The 12823-nt window shown below is 36.2% G+C and overlaps 1 protein-coding gene across 1 annotated transcript; it reads right to left on the bottom strand.

The window, feature by feature from the left end:
• Positions 1–951: 951 nt before the first annotated feature.
• LOC148839343 (coxsackievirus and adenovirus receptor homolog) lies at positions 952–12767 on the bottom strand. The gene is made up of 8 exons (XM_088937760.1): positions 12638–12767; positions 9676–9761; positions 6902–7071; positions 6253–6457; positions 5043–5195; positions 4189–4311; positions 3469–3607; positions 952–2849 (listed from the first exon to the last, which is right to left on the bottom strand). Exons 1-8 carry the CDS (start codon positions 12676–12678, stop codon positions 2591–2593), a joined length of 1176 nt encoding a protein of 391 aa, XP_088793886.1. The 5' UTR covers positions 12679–12767; the 3' UTR covers positions 952–2590.
• Between the last annotated feature and the right edge of the window lie 56 nt (positions 12768–12823).

Here is a 12823-nt window from a genome sequence, read left to right on the forward strand (position 1 = left end):
TGAGAAACACTCATAAATCAATGTTTTCATCAGTTCTTCATTATTTTCCTCACTCACAAAATATGATGGTTGTGTCAATGTGATTAATGTTGCCTGAATGATTGAGTAGGGGATGAGCTAGATCAGTCTAGACATGGTGGGAGAGAAGGTTAAGGTTGCAAAATGAAACGTACGGCCCTTTGAAAAACCCTACATACAGTTACAGTGCTGGGGGAAAGCTGACAATTCTAGCTTGAAAGCTGTGAAAGCTGTGATAAAGAATTTGAAAATACAGACGGCACAATGGCACAGTTGTTAGCGTTGCTTCCCACAGACGGACTGGTGTCCCATCCAGGAAAAGTAACACACTTATCTGGTTCCTGTGTTGGGCGATGTTACACAGTCAATCAGCATAATTAGTCTAGGTAATCTGTCATTATGGTAGAAACTGCAATGCACAGATTGAATGGTAAACCCAGATTCTTGTGTTTTGTTAAACCAAGAAGTTATGAGTCTTCCTATATTGTGACCAAAAGACTTTGGGTTCTCCTGTGCAAAAGAACCAGGTGAGGTGTTGCTACTTTGTCTTTCATTTGGAGAATAAAAAATTCCAGTTACTTGATCCATGATGGATACTCCAACTCTTAAGAGTCTTAAGTTAGCAGTCTTCAAATGATAACTAAATCTAGCTGAAACCTAATAAAGTAACTGTGTTTAATTGTCATTCAGATACTGTATACAATTTCTGGCATGATGGCATACATTTATTCTTACTGTAGTAAAATGTACAGACTTGCTTTTAATTATATGCAATTAAAAAAACAATTCTCTCTTAATTTCACATTCAGCTATGTGCCTACATTAAATAGTGCCAATTAGACAATAACTTCTACAATAATTGTCATTTAATATTAAAATGTTGGTGAGAGTATTTTGAAAAAGGTAACACATTCAACATGAAACAAGCAAGTATTCATATAATAGATTTATTCATGCATGCTCATATAATACTATTAGGAGTGATATACAGTATATACAATAGATATATTTATACAAAATTCAACTAGTTGTAAGATATTTTATTTAAAAAAATATAAAAAACACAAAGATCACAGTTCACTGCTTCATAAAATGAATAAAATAAAACACAACTAGCAATATTTCCTGGGTTTAGCTGGCTCTTTAATTTGCAATGTTTCTTGTTAAGATTTTATTAGAGGAACCAAAGTGCTGTTAGAAGTGCAACAGAGATTAGTCTATTCCAATCCATGTGTATGCAAGAAGAACATGAAAATTCCACTGGAATTGAACCAAATTCCAATTGAAGTGTGTGTCAGCAGTGCTAACTGTCACCACCAAGCTGCCCAAAATATTGATTAATATTTTGTAATCCACAAAGTGAAAAATGTACAGCAGGAAGTTTTTTTTTATCACAACACACTAGCAATATTTCCTGAAAATGAAGAAACCTAAGCTTCTGATTTAAAATGTTGTTCATGTATTACATAGAGGACATGTTTTGCATTCATTTCTTGTAAAGAAATCAATGTTTTTTTTTTTTGTTAACCTTTTACAGTTGAAGATTTAGGAATATCATTCTGGTCATTATTATCATGCTCACCATCTCTACAATTTAAATACAATGCTTTTCTAATAGTAATTTGTGCTTTGCATGTACAGTAGTTTCTAACAATAAAAAAAATAGTTATTGCAGTACATATTGTATTCTGTAACCTATACATGTCACCCTGAAATCTGAAAGTATTTGTTAGGCAAATAATAACTGAACGAGAGAGTGATATGTATTGCAATGTAATGCATTTAATTGTAAATTAAGGGAACTTGAGATTGCTATTGCTATAGTAACAGGATATTACCTGAATGTGTAGTCTTCTAAATAGCTCGTAATTGTGACACTATTACATACCCTACTGAAGTTTTCAGCAACACTCAGACATGCAACTTTTTACCCCTTTTCTTAGCAATCTCCACCTGACCTGATAGGGGGATGCAGCTCCAGCAGTCCCACTGCATGCATGCTTCACACTGGGCATTTCTTCCCTCTTAAAGCTCAATTCTGTTCTATATTGCTTATGTCAGTGAGGAATGTAGATGTGCAGTGTATGTGAGCAAGGTGATTGCTGGGTTGAGAGAGGCAAAGCAAGCAATCCATTCCGCCATTGTGATGAACTGATAAACTGTTAGAGGTAAGCTGTGATCTATTGTAAGCTTAATGTCACTGCTTGTTGTTTTGAAGTAGTTATAAATACATATTTTCCCATTTTCCAAGTCCTTACATAATACCGTCTGTATATAAACAGCTATTTACAAAAGTTCACCTGTCTAATACAATAACATTCAATTTAAAGGACTATTACATACTTCAAATTAGCTGAGATTTACCGTATTTCTCAGTGATAATACAGTAGGTGGGTCTGGAAAATGTAATTAATTTAGATCAGATAACCTTCTATAAAAGAAATATTGCACCATCACGTCACTTCAGATACCTGTAGTCTTTCAGTTTACCATCAGTGAAAAGTAACTTTATTTACCTTACAGCATGCAACTTACAAAACTTTCTCTCAATATGAGTTGGAAGCAGTTCCCCTCAAACAGGATATCCATATTTACTGTACGAGAACTTCACAGAGGGAACTCCTTCAGCAGTTGTGGGCTGGCTGTAAACTGACGGTGACTGTATCATCGTTTTATCTTTGTAGATGCTGCTGTATGTGTTTGATTCCGGCCGAGTATATGAGCTTCTCACAAAGTTGTAGCCAACACCAGCATGTGATCTGTAACCCAGTACAGAGCGGAAACTGGAAGTGGGAGTGACAGCACGACTCACTGGTGCTCCAGCGTCCTCCCTATACAGAAAATGGATGGTGTGGAGGGGGGACAAGAGAAAGGGATAGATTATAATACAGGAAACCTGATGAAGTAGATTTTCAAACAAATACTGGGGTCATTAGTAGCTAATTTTTTTCACATCAGTACTTTTCAGCTAGAATGTGCAGTTCATTACTGTTACGTATTTTAAATTAAAAATATATTACTCTCCACTTTGAAGTCAAATTCCATTCCTTTCTTCATAGAATGAGGGGAAAAAAATGGGGGTTTTAAGAGGGATGATGGACTTTGGCTAACAAGCTAACAGCTAACAGTGAATGTCTTACACTGACAGGTTAAAAGAACTGAAAATCTATTGTCTTGAAGAATAAGAGTGGGCTTGATTTAAGCATTCAAAATCCTCAAAGATGCTGACAACGACAACTCAGAAAACTTCTTCAGGATCAACAGAGGAACATGAAGCAGAAGACACAAATGTAAACTAACGGAAAGTGAATTTAAGACTGAGAATAGTTAAGCACTTCTTTACACAATAGGAGTCAAAAGTTGTGAACAAGTTTTTTCTATCTGATATCAAAACCCTGTCTTCCTTCAAGAAATAACTGATTGAGCTTTTTTTCAGTCTGCCCTACAAACCTGATCTCATTGGCCACCTCCTTCTCATAACGGCGCTTGTTGCAGCAGCAGATCAGGAGCCAGATGAGCAACAGGAGGAGGAGCAGTAGGAGCAGAGCACCAATCACAGCACCAGCTATCACACCGGCTTTATTAACAGCTTGGGAAACAATGGATACTTGTGTTTACACATACTAATATATTGCATAAGTTGTTATTAATTTAGATTTTATAATTAAAGAAAGACAATATAGACTGAAGGAATGTCTAGTATTATTATTTAAGAAAGACCTTCTGCATGTATTCCTAGATCTGTGTTACTCTATGTTACTAAACACATTTCTATCAAGCTGAAATCTTGTTTATTTTCAGATCCTGAAAACAATGTGGATATGAAAGTTATGCATCATCATGTGAATAGCTCAGGATGCAAATTTCAGTTCCTTTCACCATTTAATTACTTTGTTATGATTTTGTACGTTAATTTTCTTTCCCTTTTTTGTAAAAATGTAGGAAATATTATGGTAAAAATGTCATAACACTAATGATACTTGAGAGCCACAGGGTTTTCTTCCTGACGTCAGTTAAATGGGATTTAACTGGTTGAAATTAAGTCTTTTCTTCAGTGTTTGACAATTTTAGGTGATCTTTGAGAAACAAATGGAAGATGGTGGTTGAAGGCCAGAAGAGATCAAGTCACACAGCCAGTCACAGACTGAGAGAAACATGTTGTATACTCACATTTGTAAGCTTGGAGACTGTACACACACTGTTCTTTGCCTACAAAATTCTTCACCTCACACCGGTAATTGCCAACAAGGCTTTGTGAATGATTTCGGATCAGGAGCTCACCAGTCTGGGGATCTGAAAAGAGACAAATGAATGACATGGCATTATTTTCTCATTATAAACCAGTTTATAGAAACCTGCCATATTAAAATAAACACCTACAGAACTAATCAAATCTTTTTCATAACACCAAACTACAACAGTATATGCAGATTAGTGTGCAATTATATAATTAATTATATAATAACAGTTTTTAAAGATTTAGCTAAGGATTTACATATAATTCAAAACTGAGATGTAGCGGCCCAGATCTAAAACAAAATCAGATCTAATAAACATATTCTTCCTTTTTAAACAAGGTATATACGAGTAATAAAATGTTGTTTTTTTACTCGTAAAACACATTTTACTGTTTGTGTGTTGTTTAAATCTCTGTCCATATTTGTTATCTCTCAAGCATCTTCCAGTCCTGAACTTCACAACCCCAAAACAGAAACATCCCCTATGCTAAAGGGCCAAGCCTGTCAGCTCAGAGATCTTTCTTGGCTTTGTGAGCCCTGGGGACTGATGGCACCTCAACAGGTTTTACTATGAGACCAATTAACCTTGATAAGATTTGTATTATGTACAGTAATTTAATCTTAAACATTTGTGGATTTGTCTTGTACTGTAATAGTTGACAGTGTTGGTTAACTTTGAGTTGTGTTGCTTTTCTCTCACAAGCCTTGGAATCCAATAATTGCACAAGTTCTGGGCCACTTGGAATCATTATTGTACTACTGTACCATCTCCTCTCTTATACTTACTTGCTGTAGTAGCAGGGGGAAAGGTCCCCCCGCCCTCTCTGAACCAGTTATAGGTAAGAGGAGTGGACCCTTGAGAGGACTTGCATTGCAAAGAGACGGTGGACCCCTCCTCCTGGCTTCCCTCAACCCAACAGTTTGGTACAGAGGGTCGTACTGATGGGGCAAAAAAGAGGAAGTTACAGTAAGCACAGAGCAACGGAAAAGAAAATATTAGTAGATAAAGAGAGAACGGGAAGAGAGAATAGAGCAAGGCTTCCCACTCCTGGTCCAGGGGATCCCAGTGTCTATCCATCTGAATTTTCAATTCCTTAATTGAATTTACTATACTTATTCTTTAATATTCTGATGGATTTTTTTTTAAATTCTGGTTCCAGAAACAACATGTTTTCAAATTACTTCCGTTTCACAACAGAAAACCATTCAACAAGATCTAGTTGGAGAATTATGCATGTAAGGTTAAATCAAATTATCAAGATCAGGGCTTGAAACAAAAACTGTGGAACGTTTGAGTTCATGAGGACCTGGGTAGGGAAACCCTAAAACGGAGACATGAGAACAGATGTGAATTACTCTCTCAAAATCTTAGCTTCTCAAGATTAGGCTTTTAATTATCTTACAATAGTTAGTTCTACTATTCTGACTCTTTACTGTAAGGTCAAATAAATGTTAGGTATGGTTCCTTTAAAACAGTTTGTCAGTAACGCCTTGTCTGTAAGATTAACAACTCATTATTGATAAGTAACTCTTGAAGAGCATGGCGTTGGAATAGAAAAGTAATGCATAACAGGTAAATTGGAAAGAAAAGGGAAATCTGATAGCTAATATAGAACCTTCTGCCCGACAGAATACTTGTACCTATGGAGTAAAATAGTTTTTCCTTAGTTTTCATACTATCTCTGCTGCACTTGTACTTTAGAATGGAACACAGCAAGGAAAAGGGAGCTGACAAGAAGATACAGTACAAAGAAGCAGAACTATTTATTCTTAGAGAGACAGAGAAAGTCAGAGAGGATGAGTGCAAACAATAGTTTTCACTACTTTATAGACGTTTCTTCACAGCTTACAAGCTACTTGTTCAAGCATATCAGTAAACCTCAGGTCCAGAATATGACAGTTCATAAAAATATGAAATGGATTAAACTTTTTTGCATTTGAAATCTTGGTGCTACCGCTGATTTCTACCCGCCTATTCATCGGAAAAGGATCTCACCCATCACAACGAGCGTGACTTTACGTGAGTCAATTCCTGGTGCTTTCTTCACTTTGCACTGGTAAGTTCCTGTGTCCGAGACCATCAGGTTGGAGATAGTGATTGAGGCGTCCCCATTGCTTGGGTTTCCAGCTGTGAACGTAAGTCTCTTCATTAAACTGGGGCTGCTGTAGTTGTATTGCTTACCACCAACATAGGACAAGATCTGCCAGGGTCAAAACAACCTTTCATTAGCAGCTGGTATTATACTTTATACATCTGTAAACTCTTTTCATCCCTATCAAAGCACCTGTCCTTCCAGAGAGAGAGCTGAACTTGACCAGAAAATAGTAAATATACGTATAATGTTAAATCTGAATAATACATTTAAAATGACTTTCTTCTTACTCACTGAATGGGAATATATATTTCGGCACACACTTGAAAATATTTTAAGTAACCATCAGAATGTAATCCATTACTAGTGTTACAGTGCATTAAAGAAAAATCCCTTTCCAGTTTTTTTTACAATTTCAATAGTTCATGATTCTAGCCCTTTTGAATTCTATATTTTTCTGTTTTTTTCAAAAGGGATTAGAGATTTTTGCTGCCATGTATACCCTCTTCCTGAGTCCCCATCCAGCGAAAGCGTTCCTCCCCTATGTCTCACCAGCATGTCTTTCTGAGTCATGTCTGGGCTGATGTTGGACCACTCAATGTCCAGCTCTCCAGTGTCTGTGGGGCCTGGGGTGTATGTGCATCCCAGTACCACTGCCTCCCCCTGTGCTTTCTGAATGGTCTGAGCCCCAGTGGAGGTTATTTGCATGGCCGCAGTGAAACCTACAGGAATGGAAGACCAGTACAATCACACCATGTATTCATTAAACAGTTTTCCATGTCATCAAAAACTGTTTACATCTATTCAACAAAAATATAACAAGAATTTCATGGGCATTCATTTAAAGTTCTCAATATCCTTGAAGGATTTCCAATTTCTTAAGTGTTGTAGGGCCCTCGTAGAGACCATTGATAGAACCTAATGTACAGTAAGTACACTTACGAAGACCAGTCACTTTAAATTAAGTCTCTCCAAACAAGTTTTTTAATTCATGTTCCTTATAGTACATCCACACCTGTTGTAAAAATAACAGCTTTCTGTGATGCCATATATATCAGGTCCTTTTAGTTGTAGGGAGGTATCCACTCCTCTATGATTTCCCCAGAAGAATGCAAATTCAGCTCACTGCTTAAGTGATTTACAGTTCTTTCTGCACAAGACAATATTTACATATGCACATACAGTATGAAGAGTTGAATTGTTATATGGAAATGTCATGGGCTGTTGTGTTATAAATAGAAATGATCAACTTTCCAGTTCATTTCCTTTCATTCAATGAGACTTGGCCCCTGTCTTCACTTTCTCTTTCTTTGCTTCCCTGTGATTTTGTTTCTCTTTGCCACACACTGTCTATGGCTTTCTCTCTTCCACTGTCACTCTTTCTCTCTTCTAATGCCTGTCTTTTATAAATTGTATAGCGTATTGTTGAATGGCAATTTTTTTTCTGGAATGTCTTATTCCATTATTGTATTCCATTATGCAGTTAAACACCGTAAAATTGTAAAGCTATTTTCTTCCTGAATTTTTAATTAATATTAAATCAGGTGTATAAGCAAAATGCTGAAAGCTGTGAACTTTGATAACAGCACTAAATTGCTTGGAGCTGTAGGTATAGTGTTTTGTACAAAGAATCCATAATATGTCCAGTCATTTTATCTACAGCTATATCTGCCAGACAGAGCCTATACTTTGGTTTGGTTTGACCTTGTCTCTTACTATCTACGGTATGAATATCTTTAGGAGAATTAGTTGTCCATTGGTACAAATAGAAAAAGAATATCTGCAGTCCATGGCTCTAACTCACTAAATAGAGGACTAGAGGAGACCATGAGGAGGCGCCATGTAATTTGCACATGTAATTTGGATTAGTTTGGGCAACTACTATTTATTTTTAAGCTTAATTTCTGACATATAACAACACACACCTGGAGATCTTTAGCAGTTCCCCACCACTCCACCCCCTGATTGATGATGTAAGACATACAATAATTTAGTAAATGTTAAGAGTTTTGAGTTTTAAAAATAATTAAAAGTTTCAGATGTGAGAGAGTGAAAGGTCGTTGTGACAACACAGGAACTATAAGAGAGAGTTAGGCGGGCTGCTAAGAAAAGAAGCGTTTAAGCAAGCTGAGGAGTTAAGGTCTTTGATTTGTGTGTGTAGCTGATATTGTGTAGTGTATGACAAAGCCGACAATATGACTGCTCTCCGAGGGGAAAAGAGTCTTCTGCCTCCGTCTTTTATTCTCCTCCATTACAACGGCACCTGATCGTGAGGAGGAGCTGGCGGTGGACTGCTTCTGGCGCTATTGATACGGTCTAGTGAGTGGCTATAACGCACCTGCCTACCCCAAAAAAAAGTTCACCCACAGGGCTATACAGTATATATACCTAGAAAGTTAGCCACTTACAATAATACTCTTTTGACTCCTCTGCCAGTTTACAGCAAAGTGAAATGAGTTTCCTGTGTCAATCCATACCAGGCGCTGGACTACTGTGTGTAGCTGATCCATTATGATCCCATTGTCCCTGTTCTTTCATAAAGGCTGAGGCTGATTTTCTTTCTGCTTCTCTGGCACTGTCATTCGTTTTCTTGTTCACATTTTTTGCTGTCTGCCTTTCTGTTTTACTATTCTCAGAAGAATGGCAGCTGTACAAGTCTAGTTCCTACGGGCAGGGTGCAGTGATCTGACTGAAATTGTTTTAAGTGTCCCATCCCTTTTACTCCTTTCTGTGACACTCAGGTAACTGTGATGTAAGCAAAACATAGCTGGTTTCTCTATCCTCTGGAATGAAACTGCACTAAGGCATTCATTGTCTTACTCAGACAATCAGAATCCAAAAATAAACACACACCCAGGCAATTTATTTGAGCAGATATATACAATTTAACGCTACCTGATCAGTTTGGAATTAAATAGTGGTGGTTATAGGTTCATTTTCACAAGAAAGGAACACACTAAACGTTTTCTGTCACTTGAAAAATTACACAATTTCTATATTCAAGAAAATCCTCTGGTATGGGGCAGCATTGAGGCAAATTTAGTTTTGAATATTGAGTTTTTATATTAAATTACCTATTTACAGGTAAGTGTACAAAGCAGTCATTCAGAAATTGCATTCCTTTAAGAAACAGCTTGATATCCTTGAAGGAGTAACTCTCTAGACAACCAACAGTATTTCACCTGAATTACAGATTGCACATTGGGTGTCTTGCAACCTTGCAGTTCTGTGTAGTGTGCTGTTGAGGAGCGCACATGAAAAACATCTTTGCTCCTTATGGTTTTCCAGAGCCCAGACATTTGTTCACATTAGCACCACATGCTTACCTGTATTCAAGTAGATGGAGCAAAGGACTGCAAATATTGTTCTGGAACACAGAGTAAGGATCTTCCAATGTTGCTCTGTTGACATCCTGCCATGTTGACATGGTAAGGAAGAATAGATAACATTGTAATTAACTGTCAGGTTTTAAATATACATCTATTATTTATCAAGGAATCAAGCTTCTTAATACAGTTCTTAGGGGTCACATAAGCTAGTTTTCATTCCCCATGAGCGCATACAGTACCTAAAGAATGCTTCAGACAAAATATTGTTTTAATTCTTTCTTTTTACTTTTCAGAGGCAAATAAATTACCTGATTGTTAAATTAGCTGCCTTTCGATTTCTATCTCAGAACAAGAGAATGGTATGGGCATATATAATCTGCAACAATAGTATGTCTGAAGCAAAAAATACAGGACAGAGTATTGAAGTTATCATAGTATACTGTAAAGCAATTTACAACAGTACTGTCAACAATTAATACTTTAATACATGTATGCAAATTAGCACCTAGAAAATTTAAAAAAAATAAACCTGTGTTAAGGATATATTACTGGAAGGCTAGTGAGTAAAGATGTGGGCACATGAAAATACAACTGTTTATTTCTTAAAGGTCTTGTTTGACCTGCTTATTGCTTTAATTCAGTAATATTTGGATTAGCTGGATGACATTCTGTGAATGCTTTGCTGCTGTCTCTAGTATGCCATGGGTGCTCAGGAAATGGCATATCATGTCATGTATGATTGTCCAAGAGGGGCCAGGGAAACAAAGCTGTGGAGGCCAATGTACAATGGCCTGTAAAATCTAACTTGTACAGTATGTCTTTGGGAAGTTGGAGAAACTGCAGTGCCTAGTGAAACTGTACTGTATGTAAACATGGGAAAAATATTCAATAGCTTTACAAATAATGTGCTTATTATAACAAAAATTTCAACAGATTACAATTAGTGGATAAAAAAGCTGACTAATTTTTCACCGGAAACAAAAAATACACAAAAAACAAGCATACATTTATCAAATCATACTTTCACAGAAAAAAAGTTAAAAATGGAAACCATGTGAATAAGTAGTATTCCTCTAGGCAGAAATGTCAGTTTCTACCATTTCTCTTTTTGTTTGTATTCAGTTTTTGGTTGGATTTTTCTCTGCTTTTAAGATCAAAATCCACACCAGTGTCATCCATAAGTGTTCATGTTCTTTGACTTCTGGGTTGCTAAACAAATCTTGAACTACTGCTGTAGTGATTGAGGATTTGCACCCCACCCAGAAATGTTCAAATGATTGGGTTGGTTTAAAGAATGTCAGTTGCAACATTCTAAACCTTCAGTTCTGACTGGTGCAGCAACAATTTTTACCAATGAGATACTCATTCACAAAGTGAACTTTATGAAACAGCAGTGGACATAAACACCAGTGATATTGTATTTAAGGTGTACAGTACATTATAAGGCCTCTATTATGTTTTATTCAAATAATTAACAAATTTTAGTTTGTAATTTACAAATGTCAAGTGGCTGTCTTAAAAGAGATTGTTAACATACAGTATATCAGTTATTTACAAATCAAACAGAAAATAAATGCTGATTAAATCTTTATACTGTATGTGCACTAGCCATGGTTAAATGCTAGACTGTAAGTCGTATGGAAACTTGTAATGTATGCCTAAAACAAGGTTACCCACTTTTCTAATTCTGTACATTTGGTAAATGCATATGAGGGACTACGAATGTGAATTTGACATGAAGGGTTTCATAGTTCTCAAGTTAATAAGGCTAGTGTTGTAGCCTTATTATATGATAATATGATAATTTTTGTTTTTATTTTCTTACAGATTTACAGAAAGTATTCTTCGTTCCAAAACTAAAATCAAAAGTGTCTCTCTTCAACAAGGGTTCCCAATTCCCATCTTAATGAAAATAAAAATCCCAAAAAAGAAACAAAAACCGTTTCGGTGAAACTGGCTGTTGTTTCCTGTGGTTAGGAGCTGTGTGAACTTCTCCAGGGAGATAAAGCAGAGCTTTGTTATTGGACCAAAGCATGGCAAGTGCAGTTCCAGTGTTTACTTGTTCTAAGCAAAATAAGCGAACAAGTTCCGTCAATCTAAAGATAAGGTGATAACCCTTTAGCTTCCAGAAATTTTGGCCATATTCTTATATGACTAATACAGTGTTGCTGTATTTTATCAGTTATTCCAGGTATTTGTTTTGAAAATGATAGCTTCTGGTACATCTGTTAAATTAACTTAATTAATTATTTAGTCTCCACTCAGACAATAAAAAAACAAGTATATAGTATTTTTAAGGTTATTAATGTAAAAACCAAGCATTTGAACAAGCAAGATTACAATTTAACAGTTGTTCAACAAAATGCATTCTTATTGCGCACAGGATTTTTACTAATGACCACAGCAAATTAAACTGATTACAGCATAACTGTAATTATAAATGTGTTGGTCCACACTTTCTTAAAGTAGCTGTAATAATTTTCAGTTTTTTACTGCAGTATATGTATTGAAATCAAAGGTTTCCCATGTATAAATTATTTTTAAAGTACTTACATTATTGTTACTGTGGTGTTCAAATTAAAAATAAAATTAAAAAGAAGTAACTGTGAAGAATTCAAACTAATGATTCATCATACAGTATATTATCCAGCCTTTTTGATAAGTTTGACAGTACTGATGAGCCTTTGACTGCACTTTCTTCATGACTACCAAATTATCGTTAATGTTTAGTTTTCATGACTTTTGGTAGAGAGCCTAACAGCAGGTAAGACACCTACAAGACCACAGAGCCAGCAATATGAAAAGCACCTATCAATAACACAGACAATATGGAAATTGGAGGCTTATGGTGTGTGTAATGGAAACAGAACAGGCAGGTTGTGTTCCGAACTGAACCAAAAAACTATAGAACACGGAAATTAAAATGAATAAAAGCTGGGAGATTCCAACTGGTACTCACCTGACAGCCGGCTGTGGCAGGTATTCTGAGATTAAAACCATCCAAGTGACAGTTTGCGCTACTTTTGTGAGCTGAAATGACTGGAGAGACAGGTAATTCACTCTCTCTCATTTTCAAAGCCCAGAAGAATGAAAAAGGTGTGGACATATATACGGGCACACCCACATTCCCTACCCTTTGCTTGTT

Source organism: Atractosteus spatula, chromosome 2 (assembly GCF_055471065.1).
Source record: "Atractosteus spatula isolate fAtrSpa1 chromosome 2, fAtrSpa1.hap1, whole genome shotgun sequence".
Classification (NCBI taxonomy): domain Eukaryota; kingdom Metazoa; phylum Chordata; class Actinopteri; order Semionotiformes; family Lepisosteidae; genus Atractosteus; species Atractosteus spatula.